The 17,291-nt window shown below is 48.3% G+C and overlaps 1 protein-coding gene across 2 annotated transcripts in view; it reads right to left on the bottom strand.

Annotated features, from left to right (window-relative positions):
- The window catches only part of Abl1 (ABL proto-oncogene 1, non-receptor tyrosine kinase), a 119,980-nt gene that overhangs the window by 7,132 nt on the left and 95,557 nt on the right, over nt 1-17,291 (bottom strand). For both annotated transcript variants that reach the window (XM_075985780.1, XM_075985781.1), the window contains exons 4-8: nt 15,294-15,566; nt 7,714-7,798; nt 7,236-7,413; nt 5,354-5,538; nt 2,850-3,002 (exon numbers count right to left, since the gene is read on the bottom strand). In XM_075985780.1, the coding sequence (XP_075841895.1) occupies nt 2,850-3,002; nt 5,354-5,538; nt 7,236-7,413; nt 7,714-7,798; nt 15,294-15,566 (874 nt within the window). The remainder of the gene's footprint in view (nt 1-2,849; nt 3,003-5,353; nt 5,539-7,235; nt 7,414-7,713; nt 7,799-15,293; nt 15,567-17,291) is intronic.

The raw sequence follows: 17,291 nt of genomic DNA, 5'->3' as shown, positions 1-17,291 counted from the left end.
ATAAAACAAACAAACTTTGCACCAACAGTCCAGTTTTTAGAAATATCGGGGTTAAGTGTAGCGACACAAGGACACTTCTCTGCCTTGCTTATAATAAACACCATAGGACCATAAAGATGGCACTTGCTGCCAAGACTGATAACAAGTTTGATCCCTAGGATCCACATAGTAGAAAAAGAAAACCAACTCCTGCAAGTTGTAAGCTGTGGAATGGACAACCCCATAAATAATAAATAAATGAATAAAGTTAATTAAAGCAAACAAATGTGCAAAACAGCCAAAAGCTCATCATAGGAGGGCAGATGAGTAGAAGTTTTAAACCATTTACTGAAATGCTAGCCAGCTGTATAGAAGGTGGGAAACAGGGGTAAGGAAAAATTTAAATATTAAGGGAAAGAAGCAGTGTCTCTGATACACTACTAAGAGGAAAAAGGTGAAAGAGTAATCATATGAACACTGATAAGGCCATGTGCAGACACACACCACATGCAGATACACACATATACTCACATAACATAAACACCACTACAGTTACATCGCCTGGATCATTTATAGCCAGGTATGTGGAAGCAGGACACAGGAATTTATGTATTAATAAGAACCCAGGTTTGATATTTGTCTGATATTTTTTATGTTTGAAAAAATGAAAAGAAACTGGGCACATGGTACATACCTATAACCCTAGAACCTGGGCACGTAGTGCATACCTGTAGTCCTAGAACCTGGGCACGTGGTGCATACCTGTAACCCTAGAACCTGGGCACGTGGTGCATACCTGTAGTCCTAGAACCTGGGCACACAGTGCATACCTGTAGTCCTAGAACCTGGGCACGTAGTGCATACCTGTAACCCTAGAACCTGGGCACGTGGCGCATACCTGTAGTCCTGGAACCTGGGCACGTAGTGCATACCTGTAACCCTAGAACCTGGGCACGTAGTGCATACCTGTAGTCCTAGAACCTGGGCACACAGTGCATACCTGTAGCCCTAGAACCTGGGCACGTGGTGCATACCTGTAACCCTAGAACCTGGGCACGTAGTATACCTGTAACCCTAGAACCTGGGCACGTGGTGCATACCTGTAACCCTAGAACCTGGGCACACAGTGCATACCTGTAGCCCTAGAACCTGGGCACGTGGTGCATACCTGTAGCCCTAGAACCTGTGCACGTGGTGCATACCTGTAGTCCTAGAACCTGGGCACGTGGTGCATACCTGTAGCCCTAGAACCTGGGCACGTGGTGCATACCTGTAGCCCTAGAACCTGGGCACACAGTGCATACCTGTAACCCTAGAACCTGGGCACGTAGTGCATACCTGTAGCCCTAGAACCTGGGCACACAGTGCATACCTGTAACCCTAGAACCTGGGCACGTGGTGCATACCTGTAACCCTAGAACCTGGGCACGTGGTGCATACCTGTAGCCCTAGAACCTGGGCACGTGGTGCATACCTGTAGCCCTAGAACCTGGGCACGTAGTGCATACCTGTAACCCTAGAACCTGGGCACGTAGTGCATACCTGTAGCCCTAGAACCTGGGCACGTAGTGCATACCTGTAGCCCTAGAACCTGGGCACGTAGTGCATACCTGTAACCCTAGAACCTGGGCACGTAGTGAATACCTGTAACCCTAGAACCTGGACATACAGTGCATACCTGTAACCCTAGAACCTGGGCACACAGTGCATACCTGTAACCCTAGAACCTGGGCACGTAGTGCATACCTGTAGCCCTAGAACCTGGGCACACAGTGCATACCTGTAACCCTAGAACCTGGGCACGTGGTGCATACCTGTAGTCCTAGAACCTGGGCACGTGGTGCATACCTGTAGCCCTAGAACCTGGGCACACAGTGCATACCTGTAACCCTAGAACCTGGGCACGTAGTGCATACCTGTAACCCTAGAACCTGGGCACGTAGTGCATACCTGTAGCCCTAGAACCTGGGCACGTGGTACATACCTGTAACCCTAGAACCTGGGCACGTGGTGCATACCTGTAGTCCTAGAACCTGGCCACGTGGTGCATACCTGTAGCCCTAGAACCTGGGCACGTGGTGCATACCTGTAGCCCTAGAACCTGGGCACGTAGTGCATACCTGTAACCCTAGAACCTGGGCACGTAGTGCATACCTGTAACCCTAGAACCTGGGCACGTAGTGCATACCTGTAGCCCTAGAACCTGGGCACGTAGTGCATACCTGTAGCCCTAGAACCTGGGCACGTAGTGCATACCTGTAACCCTAGAACCTGGGCACGTAGTGCATACCTGTAACCCTAGAACCTGGGCACGTGGTGCATACCTGTAACCCTAGAACCTGGACATACAGTGCATACCTGTAACCCTAGAACCTGGGCACGTGGTGCATACCTGTAACCCTAGAACCTGGGCACGTAGTGCATACCTGTAGCCCTAGAACCTGGGCACGTGGTGCATACCTGTAGCCCTAGAACCTGGACATACAGTGCATACCTGTAACCCTAGAACCTGGACATACAGTGCATACCTGTAACCCTAGAACCTGGGCACACAGTGCATACCTGTAACCCTAGAACTTGTGAGATCCAAGCAAGAGAGTCACTCTGAGTTCCAGGCCAGCCAAGGCTACAGAGTGAAATTCCAATTCAAACCAAAAAATATCACTCTCAAAGGTAAACAAAAACAACTCATACATATAGTATCTGTAAATAAATGCACTGAAAGGTATCCCCAAACCAGACTCTATGAGTGGCTCGGGAGCACAGGAACAGTGCCAAGGGCCCACGGGAACAGCATTCTGCAGACACTTGTACCATCACAATTTCCTCAGTGCCCACATGCACTTTCTGAACAGGTTAGGGAGGCTCACATGCTCGCATGAGTTCGTAGACCTTCTCTGGGCAGCCTTCGGGGCGCTCCATACGGTAGTCTTTTTCCAGCAGCTCATAAACCTGTGACAGGTCAATTCCTGGGTAAGGTGACATGCCATAGGTAGCAATTTCCCAGAGCAATACTCCGAATGCTGAAAGAAAGGAAGAGGCAGACATCAAGGTGTGTGAGGCCCTGGCCAGCGAGATGGCTCAGTGGGTAAAGCATCTGCCTCACAAGCCTAAAGACCTTGGATCCCAGAAGAAGACGAAGGGGAAAGGGGAGAAGTGACTTCACAAAGTTGTCGTCTGACATTCACACATGTGCCCAAGTGTTCATGCACACACACATGTGCACACACGCACACGTGTGGAAAGGAGGCAGCAGACAGCTCTCCCTAACAACAGTTCAGGAGAGGTAGGACAGAGCAAAGCTGTTTACTCATTTACTCATACTACACTGAAACACGTCAAAGGAGAGAAGGGGAAGGTGACCTCCTGGGGTACAGGGTCTCTTGGGTAAGTGCATGAGGGCTAGAAGTAAGAGACCATGTTTGCTTATACCTCTGTGACTATGTAGTTGCACGCCGTCAGGCCATTGGTTGTTTCTAGGTGGGCAAGATTATCCAAGGTCCTTTCTAGCTCTAATCGGTTCGTAAACTTTGGAACTCTGAAGTCTTAATGTCCTGCTTCCCACTAACAGAACCAGGGGTCCTTAGAAAAACAGGTGACTCAGATCTGGGACAGGGAAGAAGCCTGGAGTATCTTGTCATTCCAGACAGCACAGATATTATGGAAGACTATCAAAAGGGCAAGGGAGGTGCTCCTACTGGCCAAAGATGAGACATGCCACTGTTAAGAAGACCACAGTACACTGAAACATATCAGTGTGTGTCAACAAAGAGCTCATAATACCACAAAAGACTAGCAAATCCAACTGCCACCACCACAAGGCACTTGGCTACGTGGGAGCCATGACAGGCAGCTCACTTGAATCCGTTTCTGCACCAGCTCTACCACTGGGCAACCAAGTACTTGCCAGGCCTTTTATACTCTGTGGCTAACTAAATATGGAATGAAAGTGTTGGAGAATGATCACATGACAGCCTCAGTGAACCACTGGTCTTGGCTCTGATCATTAAGGGCTGCTACACAACATCCCACTAGAGCAGTGGCTGAGACCTTCCTAATGCTGTGACTCTTTAACACAGTTCCTCATGTTGTGGGGACCTCAACCATAAAATTATTTCATTGTTACTTCTTGACTGTGATTTTGCTAGTTATTAATTGTAATGTAAATATTTTTGTACACAGAGGATTGCCAAAGCGGTTGAGAGCTGCTGCACTAGAGGGAGAAAAATCAAGCATTATAGATCAACCAATCTAAGAGTATGCCACCTCCTCTGATGTATTAAGTGAAAGAAAAGTCAACCAAATGTCATCAGCTACCCAGATCTGACTTTGAATTTTCTATGAGGATTGAAGCCAAAGGCACTGTGCAGATAACAGCTCAGGGACAACAAGCAAAGTCCAGAATCTGGAATCGTCCAAAGGAGAAGTGAGAGTTTATCAATAACGAAACAGCAGGGAATTAGAGTACTAATGGAGATACATCTGGCTCTCAGGTCAAAGTGTAAACAGACATGATTTTTATGGTTTAACTGGAAAAGAAAGCACTGGATATTTTATAATATCCAGAAACTATAAGAGTCATCTGTAAGAAGCAAATACCAAAGTGTTTATGTGAAAAATAGTATGTCTGAGATTTGCTTTAAAATGATAAGAGACAAGGGAGTGGGTGGGGCACAGTGCTCACTGAAGTCACCCTCAGCATGAAAAGTTCTTTAAATCAGACATTGTGGCACATACTTTTAATCTCAGCACCCAGGAGGCAGAAGCTGGGGGATCTCTGAGTTTGAGGCCAGCCTGGTCTACAAAATGAGTCCTAGGACAGTTGAAATGATGTAAAAAGATCATCTCAAAAAAAAATTTTTTTTAAGAATAAAATCAAGCCGGGCGGTGGTGGCTCACGCCTTTAATCCCAGCACTCGGGAGGCAGAGACAGGCGGATCTCTGGGAGTTCGAGGCCAGCCTGGTCTACAAGAGCTAGTTCCAGGACAGGAACCAAAAGCTACAAAGAAACCCTGTCTCGAAAAAAAATAAAACAAAATAAAATCAATATCAGGTGGCACTTCCACACAAAGGACCCTTTTTATAGCCAAACCAAGAGAAAGCTCTCCCGTGGAGAGGGTGATGCAGGGTGCCTGCAGGGTTGTTGCTGCACCGTCAGGTCAGGTCTACAGCATTTGCGGAACGAAGACACAAATGCAGTGCTACTCTTGGTGACTCTGGAGGTCACTTGCTTCACTTTTGAAAGAAAAGAGGAAACAGGATTTTAAAATGAGCCAGAAAGAAACAAGAGGGTGAAGTGACGGAGGAAAGATGGAACAGAGAAGCAGAGGAGAGAAATCCCCACCGGCAAGGATGGCCCAGGACTGGCCCTTACCCCAGACGTCCGACTTGATGGAGAACTTGTTGTAGGCTAGGCTCTCAGGTGCAGTCCACTTAATGGGGAATTTGGCTCCAGCATGGGCCGTGTAGGTGTCCCCTGTCATCAACCTGCTCAGGCCAAAATCAGCCACCTTCACCAAATGGTTTTCCCCAACCAGGCAGTTTCGAGCAGCAAGGTCTCTGAGAAAGGAAAAGGGCATCTGTACCAGCTCCTCGCTGCCTCCCCAACTTTGCAGCCTCCCTACTGCTGACAGATGTGACACTAGCACAAAGACAATCACGTGTGGTCCTCAGAAGCTTTCCAATGCCTGGCTGGGAACAACAGTCCCTCAGCAAATACTAACTGGGCTGCCACAGCAGCAACACAAGCAGACAGGGTGGCAATGGGGGCAAATCATTCATTACCTTGGAACTCAGCTACCTCAGCCATAAAATGCAGACAGAACAGGACCTGCCTTGGGCAGTTGTGTATGATAATGGATGGACGTAGAACACTTCCTCTGATATGGGAGAATAACAAGTGTTACCGACATGCTTGTGCTGCTACTGCCCCACACCAGGCACAGGGAACGTTAGCCCAATGCTCAGCTGCAGGAGACTGATGAGTCTCTCTGCCTGTCCTGTCTATACTCAGCAGGCAATAAAACCGAGTCTGCTACACTCTTTGCCCATATAATATGCTCTGTCCTCTCCTCTTCCTTCCTGATGCCTACCCAAATAAGTTTGAGAAACTTTTCTGTATAATCCACCTCCTCTCACCTCTTGAACCTTCTAGGGAAGAAGGGGTCTAATCTTTGGTTCATGATGTTCCCCATGAAATCACAAAGGAACTGGGCACTGAGGAATGAAAAGATGAGGCAGCTGAGGGCGATGCTGCAGGATGCGGCTTGATCATCAGCAATGAGAGAGAAATTAAACACACAAGAGTTGTGCCTAATAGGATTTTGGTAAAGCATTTTAAGTGTGTGAATGGAGGGGGAACAGAACTGGCCATGCAAGGCAAGCCAGAAGTCAGGAAATCTCAATTTGCAGCATCAGAGGCTTCACTTTGCTGAGCGACAGGAGTGTTTGGATTGGGCTCTCATGGAGCAGAAAAAAAATCTGTCTTCCGAGGGGCTGCCAGCATTTCATACACACTACTTATTCCTGGCTATGAAATCTCATGTCGAGGTTTCACACTTGAGTTAATTGGGTAGGAAAGGTCACCACAGTGGCGTGGAGAACATCTTGCATGACGGAGTCGGGCCAAGCCCATCAGGCTCCCTCCTGCACAGGTTGTCACTCTGCTAGGAAGCCACTTCCACCAGCAAAGCATGCAAACCCAGATAATTGTGGCACACTTGAAGGTCAAAACACTCCGGGTTTTAAAAGCAGCAAAAATGCCTAGTTCCGGCTTGCATATTCTGTACAATTCTACAGCCATGGAAACATCCCCAAAACCAGAGACAGCCGGTGGACAATGAAACACAAAGAGAAGGAAGAAAAGCCACACACTGAAACTAGGCCTAGGCCCTGGCTTCCACTGTGCCCAGGCAGAGATTTTACTGAGTATTGACCTTGGGCTGCATTGTTTCAGAGGGAGCCATGGCTATTAAGAAGGAAAGAGGCCTTTTACAAATTTCATTTAATATTCACTAAGTCTAAAATGGCTCAGAAATGAAACACTTCTTTCCTGGGAATTAGCTGCTCCACTGGCCCAGGCCTGAGGCCTGAAGGACTTAGTCCCGCCTGCCACAAGCAGCACTTACGTCAGGCATTTGTGTCTGCCTTTGTTTCAAGAGCTAGTGAGCTGCCAGCACCAAGGCTGGGAGTTGAGTACAAAGACTGGTATTCTGAAGCAGGATGAGGTGGGGTGGGGTTGCTTTGCCCAACCCTACCTGTGGATGAAGTTCTTCTTCTCCAGGTACTCCATGGCGGATGAGATCTGTGTAGCCATGTAGAGCAATACCACGGCGCTCACCTCCTGCCGGTTACACTCTCTCAGGTAGTCCAGCAGGTTACCATAGGTCATGAACTCTGTGATGATGTAGAACGGGGGCTCCCGGGTACACACCCCTGACAACAAGACATGAGGGGCATCAGCATATGGCTCCTCCCAAGGGAAGGAACCCTAGAAAAGTCTGGTGCTGAAGAAAAGGCTTCTGAGCTGGTGAGATGGCTCAGCGAATAAACGTGTTTGCCACACGGGCCTGCCTGCCCCGAGACTCCATGGTGGACAGAGGGAACAGACTCTACTTGTCTTCTGACCCCCCCCCCAATCCCTCAAACACACAGTTGTCTTTGATTAAGAAACGATGCTCACTCAGCACATGGACATCTGGACAGAGCCCCTCTTCTGAGTCTATGCATGCTTACCTAGCAGCTGCACCAGGTTAGGATGCTTGATCTCCTTCATCACTGCAGCCTCCTTCAGGAACTCCTCCACCTCCATGGTGTCCTCCTACAAAAGGGAAGTTCAGGAGCATAAGATTTGTTTAGCAAGAAAGTGGCTACGAGGAAGGACACAGCTTCAAGAGCTAATGAAATAGCAGAGGCAACTACGCTCGGCCTAGGCCACTGTTTTTGGTGACCAATGGTTGCCAAGCTCAATGAGTTCTGTCCTGGTGATATGCAGAGTCGTGTGGGGCAAATTCTCACCAACAGCATTATGGACTGAATAGAAAATGTCACCAACAGGCTTATGTCTTGAACAGCTGTTCCCCAGCTGATGGAGCAATTGTGGAAGGCTGTGGACCCTTCAGGAGGTGGGGCTTGTCTGGAACGAGTTCTCATTACAGACAGGTCTTTAAAGGTTAGACCCAGTCTCTGGTTCTAGACCAGCTATGATCATGGGAATGGTTTTGCCACACACTCCTGCCTTTATAGACCAGACCATTCTGCCATGCCTTCCACAGTGATAGATGGAAACCCTCTGACACCATAAACCAAACTGGATTTTTTTCTCCCTTGTTGTTTCTACCAGAGAGTCAATGGGTCATGGGTCAGAGCTGCTTGGCACTGCTGCCCGGGTCTTCTGTGCTCTTGGAGAAGTACAAACACTATGGTATTGATTCCACAAGTACTGTGTGCTTCCCAATCTAACACCCTTAACGTTAAAGAGGGAACAGTGTCAAGAATCTGAAATGGAGCTGGCCCGAGAGCCGCATCTCCAGAGTGCCTCTCACTGGCAGAAGTAGCAGACAGATTACCGAGCTGCTTAAGTATGAGGCACCGTGAACACCTAATGAAGCAATCACCACTGACTAGGGGGTCAATCACCCAGATTCTAAAATGATCTTAGCAGCAGCTCTCTGATAATTCACAGTGTCTTCTGTGTAGGTCACAGTACAGGGCCAAAGACAGGCAGACTGCCCCTCTTTCCCTCTTTCTTAGACTGAGTCTGAAGGACTGTTCTCTGCTCTTCAGCCTCCTTGCAACTTAAGTCACTGCCTCTTAACCAACTACCACAACAGGAACAGGCAGCGGGGAGTGACAGAGTCTCCCTAGCTGTAAGAACAGGCTCTAGAGGCAAGGAGGACAGCAGGCCACATGAGGTGTCTGCAAGGAGTCTGCCTGTGTGGTAGGGAAGAGACTTCTTGAAAATTAGCTTCTCTGTGTAGATAGCTCCATCAGACCTTGTGCCAAGTGTGTAAGTGTCCACACTTTCCCCGTGCCAACTGTGTAAATGTCTACACTGTGTTTGTGCCAAGAGTGGAACTATTCACAAGGCTGGCACTCTGGCTGTTCTAGTTCCTGCTCTGGCAAGGGGAAAGACACTCCAGAGGATGGGCCAACCTTTTCTTGGGGCCTCTTCCCTTTGGTCAGCCATGCTGATCAATGCCAGTGTGCTAAACACAGGTTCCAAAAGACTAAACTGAGATGTGACCTGCTCTAATGTTGCCACAGCATGTTGCCTGTCACTGCCCAAGCTAAGCAGAGGGCACTCATTCCTCATTCTCACGCTACCAGTGGCTGCTGGACTTTCCAAGTCCCTTCTGTTTCTCAGCTGCTTGGCAGCCTGTCTGGCTCTGGGGTGCAACACTCTGATGTACCTGGTGACACACTCTAAGACTAGCGGTGCCTGCCGGAACCCAGGGGTGCTGCACAATAGAACTGGCTATGACAAGTTATTCTCCAGTGATCCTTTCTAACATTCACATTCAAGTCTTTCTACTTTCTGTCTTTTTTTTTTTTTTTTTTTTTTTGAGACAGGGTTTCTCTGTAGCTTTGGTGCCTGTCCTGGAACTCGCTTTGTAGACCAGGCTGGCCTCGAACTCCCAGAGATCCACCTGCCTCTGCCTCCCGAGTGCTGGGATTAAAGGTGTGTGCCACCACCACCTTGTGCCTTTCTTTTCTAATGGAACACACTACAGTAAACCACACAGGCACATCACCTCAGAAATCTCACTTGCTGTGGGAACATCTACCCTTTTCTTAAAAGGCCCATGATGATGAGGAAGAACATTATTCAAAAATCACCTTCCTACTATCTATCTTCAGATTTCCACCCTGTCTCACACACATGGAACAATCATCCTCCCTGCCTATCCATATGCCTGACTTCACCCCCTCACCGACACACACACTCATTCCTTCCTGTGTATCTGTATGCCTGACCTCCACCCCAACACACACACACACACACACACACACACACACACACACACACACACACACACACACACACAATCATTCCTTCTTGTCTATCCGTATGCCTGACTCCACCAACACACACACAGAGTAATCATTCCTTGCCTTTTTTCTTTCAGAAAAGAATCAGTGTGAGTTTGTCTCCCCCTGCTGGAATTAGACATGATTTATTTCTTATTTTATGTGTAACCTAGGTTAACTGCTGAAATTTAAAAGACAAAACAAAATATCAAAACTGCCATTCTAACTTGCGAAGCTCATCTGCTTATTTTTTAAATGCACACCATCCTTCTTCCATTTACACAGTAAAATAGGACTATGATGGGTTGGGTGGAAGAAACACTTAGAGGCCTGAATTTTCCTTCATCTTTTTGTCCCTTACGCTTGTTAGGGAGAGAGGGATCAATTGCTTTCTTCATAGGGTCTGACGGGCTCCAACCTCTTGAGAGGAAGCAGGATCCTCTAAGGCAGTCCTAAAGAGTGGCTAAGAGGACAGCTTGTCAGTTACGCTGACCAGTTCTTTCTCCTGGTAACTTAACATTCTCTCTCCTCTCTCTCTTTCTCTCTCATCTTCTATGAACCCCTTACCTCCCAACCCCTCTCTCCTTTTTTCCTTCCTTAATTGAGGCAGGGTTTCATGTGATGACCTCCAACCCCTGCTCCTTCTGCCTCCACCTCTCTGCAGATAGCATCTGTATACAGTGCTAAGGAGCAAGCTCAAGGCTCTGTGCGTACTGGATAGCACTAGAGCTGGGCCACCTCAGCCTTGGAAGACGTTTTCAGTGCCTAGCCAGCAAGCAGCAGGGGTACGTGCTCCTATTGCTGCGGCAGTTGACTCTGGTGCTAAGAGGTGGAGCAAGCACACAGCTCTTCTGGAAGACAGACTGGTTTTCTAATACTGACCTTTATTTTATTGTCTTTGCACAGACACAATCACTGAGACTCAACAACAGACATCTATCTAACATGCTTCCTGGCCTTGTCCCAAGTGTAGCAGTCTACAGCTTAAGAGGGGCACTACCTTAGAAATGACTGTTCCTGGGCTCTCAGGTGAGTGCGGCCAACAGCACAGTGGCCTGGCACGCACACACAAGGCTAAGAGCACCGTGGGGAGATGCTGGCTCCTGACTAGCCCTTGTGCTGGGAAGCAGGTGTAGAAGCTAAGTTCCACATCTAGCCTGTAGCTACTTCCCACAAAAAAAAGCACTTGTTCTCAAACATCATGGCCATCTCAAATACTGATCTCCACGGTCAGCAGAGTCCTGCCAGGATGGCAATACAGTAACCAGCCACCATGGTACAACAAGCTCCAGTCACAGAGTCTTTCTCTCTGGTACGCAGGCCTATGTGGAACCTGCAGTGTGGCTGCCAAATGTCAATGCTGTTGCAGACCCCCCTTTCTGTTGGCTGTTTCTGAAGTCCCCAATAAACCATTTCCAAGGGGGGAAAAAAAGGCAGATCTGCTGCTCCTCAGGGAGACAGTAGTTTCTCAATGCTGACGGGGATGCAGTCAGGACCCCAGCCACCAGCGGGGGGAGGACACTATATGCTCACATTGGGGCTCGGGTACGCTGCTTCACTTTTGGCTGTTTCCCGTTGCTCTGTCAGTGAGCTTCTGAGTCAGTATCATTGCCACAACTAGATCCCAAAGTAGTCTCAACTAATCTGAAAGACGTTTGGAATATAATTCCTTTAAAAATCTAGGCTCCTTGTACTCAACAGCTGTTTGTTTGTGTTGTGGAATATTCTTTTTCAAAAAAAATTTATTTATTTATTATGTATACAATATTCTGTCTGTGTGTATGCCTGCAGGCCAGAAGAGGATACCAGACCTCACTACAGATGGTTGTAAGCCACCATGTGGTTGGCGGGAATTGAACTCAGGACCTTTGGAAGAGCAGGCAGTGCTCTTAACCACTGAGCCATCTTTCCAGCCCCGTGTGGAATATTCTTTAACTGGGTAAAGATGTGTTACATTTGAATATGCCACATTTGTTTAATTATGTAAAGATGTAGCATTTGTTTCACCTTGCCTGCCTAAGGCCTCCACTGGTCTAATAAAGAGTTGATCAGCCAATAGCTAGGCAGAGAAAGGATAGGTGAGGCTAGCAGACAGAGAATAAATAGGAGAAATCTAGACTTGAGAGGAACAAAAGAGGGAGGATGAAAGAATGAGGGATACGCCTGGGGCCAGAAGCCAGGCAGCCACCAGCCAGCCAGCCACAAGAAGCATTGTAAGTCATACAGAATAAGAAAGGTAAAAAGCCCCAGGCAAAATGTAGAGAGAACCGGGTTAAGTTAAAAGAGCTAGCCAGAAATGAGTCTCAACTAGGCTGAACATTCATAACTGAGTGTCTGTGTTATGAATTGGGAGCTGGTTGGTGGCCCGAAAGAAAAAAGCCTGGTAGATGTTTGTTTTGGGGTTTTGTTTTGGTGTGCACGTGAGTGCACGCAAAGCATGCAGATGTGCCATGGTGTACGTGCCACAGCACATGCTTACGGGTCAGAGAACAACTTGGGTAAAGTTTCCACCTTCCTGCTTGTCGTCTGTTGCTGCACTGCACTCCAGGCAGAGTGGCCTACAGGCTTCCAGCACTCTCTGTCTCTGCCCCCTCCTTGCCATAGCAGCACTGGCTTAGAGACATGCTACCCTGGTCGGCTTCACGCTTGCATAGAAGTACTTTACTCACTGAGCCCTTTCTCCAGGCTTAAGAGTTATTTTTCTTCAGCACACTATGTTGGGCATGACAATACACTGTAATAAGGTCAAGGCTAGATTCAACTATGCACATAGTAGCACTAAAGCTCTCAAAGTCAAACAGCAAAACCCAAATCTATACAACAACCCAGGCGCTGCATCCACTTGCAGAATCCTGCTTTCACTTACAGTGCAACTACAGTTTCCCATCTATAGAGGTCAGCCAAGTGCCTTTCTCTTTTCCTGCTCTCCAAAAGCAGAACCTGCCTTCCAGGATGAATGGGGAGGGCTGGGTCCAAAAACAAGCAGGTCTTGCACCCCCTGCTGGTTAAGGACGGGAGGAAGCGTTGCTTTGTGAGCCTGCTGAAAGAATGAAGCTGGAAAGACCAGTAGGGTTCTCTGAGGGGTGTTTCACAGCTACAGTCAGCAGGGGAAGGCCATAGGACAGTGGTTTCTCAACCTGTGGGTTGCTACCCCTTTGGGATTGCATATTAGACGGCCTGCATATCAGATATTTACAATTCATAACAGTAGCAAAATCACAGTTGTGACGTAGCAACGAAATAATTTTATGGTTGGAGTCATCACATGAAGAACTGTATTAAGGGGCTGCAGCACCAGGAAGGTTAAGAACCACTGTCATAAGGGATGAGGGAGATGGCAAAAAGAGTTGGGCTTGGGATCTAGGTGCCTGGGTTTGAATTCAGGCTCAGTACTCCAGCTTCCACAGCCTTAATGATGATTGCATTAGTATTTGGTTCCCTGTCTTGGCACCTGTGAGTGCTACAGTGCTGCTGGGTGGATTAAGCTTATGAACACACAGAGAACTCTGTGGGCCTGTATTCGCATGGTAACTTTGGCCATTAGCTTAGTTTAGTATAGTTCTCAACATCTGCAGAGGAGATAAAGAACCAAAACACTTTATTACTCTTATCTGACAAATATTTGACAGAGCTGTGTGCAGGACTGGGCAGTGGTTGTACAGTATGTGTTTGGAGGTAACACACCTCCACAGAGGGTGTACTGCCTCTCCGTGGTCAGGTGCTGTGCACCATGAGAACTCCTACCCAACAGACCCTGTCACTCTTTATCAACCATGGCACACATGCTAATGAGGTTCTTGGGGAAACTCACTGAGGTCTCAGCAGACAGTACCAGAACAGATCCTCCTCCAGAATCCCTTCCACTGTTCCCCCTGTGCAACGTCTACCTCTTTTTAAATGCTGTGGTTTTCACATTACTGATCTATTGTGTGTGGAGAGCATGTGTTATGGCACGTGTGTGCTGGTTAGAGGACAACTCTGGGGAGGCTTCTGGGAGTCCGTCTCTCCTGCCATTATGCAGGCTCAAGGGATAAACCTTAGGTTGTCAGGCTTGCCATCAGGTGCGTTTACTGACTGAGTCACCTTGCAGGCCCTCTATCTTTCTTGAAGGTTTTCAAATTAGCCTTCCCTTGTTGTGGTTTCCCTCTTCCTTGTTGTGTTTGTAAATCCCTGCCAGTGGTGCCTGGCCCTCGCAGCCAGTGCCACCGTGGCCAGGTGTACTGACATGGATCAGCTCTCTCCCCTCATGATATGCAAAATGGATGGAATCAGACGTGCCTTGAGCACCTGCCTCCTCCTCACTGAGGCTTCCTGGCCTCTGCCCTTCATCACAGCCATGATTCCCATTCTTCTAACCACTACAGGCATCACTGCCTCCTCCTTGCATGGCAGAGCTGTTGTCAGACACTGCCCTGACATCTCTATTTCTCATCTGATGTGGACCACCCAGGCCTGAGCACTAGGGTTTAGCCAATAAATGCAAAGAACTCTGCCTTTGTTAAATTTTTAAAAAACTGAATTTGGAAAATATTAAGGAGTATTCCAGGATCGCACCTATGCTCCTCTTCCCCCAGGGCCAAAGGGAGGGAAAATACTAACTGTGGTGCTCAGAAAGCTGCTTTTCCTTCTAGAATCAAGGGAGGCAGTCTTGCTTTAAACAGTGACTTTCAGTAGCCAAAGTCTTTTAGAGCAGAGCTGAGCCTGTCAGATGCACTGCCTGACTGAGCTGAGACACAAGCACACACTCGGGTCTGTTTTCCTGGGCCCTTTTCTGGCGGCTACTCACAGGCTGTATCATCAGTTTGTCTAAAACAGGCAAAAGCAAACACTGTAGGTGAACACTAGGGGACACTCTCTCCTCAGGGACAAGCTCAGGCTGTGCAGATGCAGGGATGGGGTCCTAACCTTACAGAGAACTGGTCAACAGTGGAGAGGTGCATCCTGGGACGGAAGGAAGGCCATAGCTCAGTGATAATCACTTACTGGAGCTGTTCTAGAAAGGCCTCACACCTGTGGGAGAGAACTGGACAGTACCAGGACACCACACACCTGCCTTTTGTATTAGCCCAAAGAGGACTCATCACTCATGACTCTCCTTTTCCAACCCCAACTCTGTGCATCTCTGAACTCTCATAAGGAAGTGGCCTCCATGTCACCCAACAAGAACAGAAAGACTCTGAAAGAATGCTGCCACAGAACAAAGGACTCTAGGAGCCTTTCCCGACCCTCAGCACTGGTCAGCACCTGTACCCCACCTACACCCTTCAACCAGGACCTAAACTCACCTTCAAGGTCTTCACAGCCACAGTCAGGCTGTACTTCTTCCATACACCTTCGTACACCTCCCCATACTGGCCGCCACCCAGCTTGTGCTTCATGGTGATGTCTGTGCGCTCCATTTCCCACTTGTCATAGTTGGGGGACACGCCATAGATGGTGGGCTTGTTGCGCTTGGGAGCTGGGTAGTGGAGCGTGGTGATGAGCCCATCAGCCACCGTGGAATGATGGTGAACTAACTCGGCCAGAGTGTTGAAGCGGCTCTCCGAGGAGACATAGAGCTGAGAAAGATAGGTAACAGTCCTCATTCACAGAGCAAACACCAGGGGGAAAGGCTCTGTTTATGGTGTAGTCACCCTTCAAAGCTTTTCTAGCAGGGTTGGAACTTACTGACAGAGACATTCAGAAGTCTGAGGGCACGTGCACCTGCCTCTGCTGATCCCCTCCCCGTTATCCTCCAATGCATTACTCTGCTTTGTGTCGAGTCAGGATTTCTCTGTATAGTTCTGTATAGTTCTGGCTATCTTGGAACTTGCTCTGCAGACCCGGCTGGCCTCAAACCAACAATGTATTACTTTTAATTAATTTTTTTTATTTTTGTTTTATGTGTATAGGTAGTTGCATGTATGTATATATGTGCACCATGCACGTCTGGTGCTCTCTCTTGGAGGTCAGAATAAGGCATCAAACTCCCTGAAACCAGAAATATATAGATTATGGTTGTAAGTCACTGTGTGGGTTCTGGCAATGGAACTGGGAACATTTGGAAGAGCAGCAGTCGATGCTCTTAATCCTGAAGAGTCATCTCTCTAGTCCCTGCCCTCCAACTGAAGTGTTTTCCCTGAGTGCCCAATCTGAAGTCACCACCAGGGCGGAGGGCAGGCAGCATCACCTGTCTTACTTTTCTTCACTATTAACTGACAGCTCTGTCTCCACCCAACTGAACCTAAGCTCCAAGGAAGCACAGCCTGGGCCATCTTTTCCATCCTGTTGTTCCCATGATAAGAAACTACTCCAAAATAGGTACTAAGTCCTTGCTGATGAATGAACAGTAGAACTTATGAACTTGCTGACTAGGAAAGAAAAGAATTCAATTTATAACCATAAATGTTAAAGTACACAGTGGTCGGAGGGTGGGAACTGATAACGAAGCAAGTGTCTCCTCAAGCTGTCTGCTTGCTTGGGACTTGGTGTAAGGCACCAGACACCAAGACTTGTATTGCTGGCAGCTTGCCTGGGGAGGCTGTTTCTATCAGCACCTTGTAGGCAAGAAGACAACACAGCCTTAACCAAGATGGGAACATAGGAAGACTCTTGAGAAGGGGTGCTTTGGGGCTTTTCTGAGAGCCACAGCACAGAGGGCCTGCCAAGAACACTCTGCATAGTTCTCCTGTGGACACGGGCAGAAAGCACACGGCGGGAGGGGCAGCCACCTTTGTCTCCTGCTGCAGTGCTGTGGGATGGAACTGCTCCCTGCTCACATCTACACGGAACATCTGGGCCCCAGGCATATCACAGAGCACCTGCCCCGGCAGCAACCTCATGGTGGGCAGGAAAGGTTGGACCCAGACAGTACTGATACCTGGTGAGACGTGCACAGAAAGGTTGACATATGAACAGTGTGGGGGGAGGGGTAGGACACACAGAAGGCACAAGGCCGTTGGCTGTTGGGTATACTGAGCACCACTGTCACCATGATATGAACATTCATTCCCTTGGACGGTGAAGTGGGGAAGTGTGGTCTCAGAGGAGGTACATAAGGTCTTGTTGGGGGCCCAGAGCTCTCCTGTGCCAGAGCCCTCAGACAGTGCTTACGAAGGAACCAGCCTGGCCCCTCCTCCATCTCAGATGAAAAGTCTGTTTCTGCATGCATTCAATGGACTGACTACTCCGCCAATTCACTGCCACTGTGCCAGGGGCCATTACCAGTCTGTACCATGCTGCTTCAATGTACAGTGTTCCACACGAAGAGCTAAATAAAACTGTCCTCTGTGAATTAGCTGCTT

Source organism: Microtus pennsylvanicus, chromosome 9, assembly GCF_037038515.1.
Source record: "Microtus pennsylvanicus isolate mMicPen1 chromosome 9, mMicPen1.hap1, whole genome shotgun sequence".
Classification (NCBI taxonomy): Eukaryota; Metazoa; Chordata; class Mammalia; order Rodentia; family Cricetidae; genus Microtus; species Microtus pennsylvanicus.
Note: the sequence above shows the minus strand (reverse complement) of the source record. Positions and strands in the feature narration are given on the sequence as shown.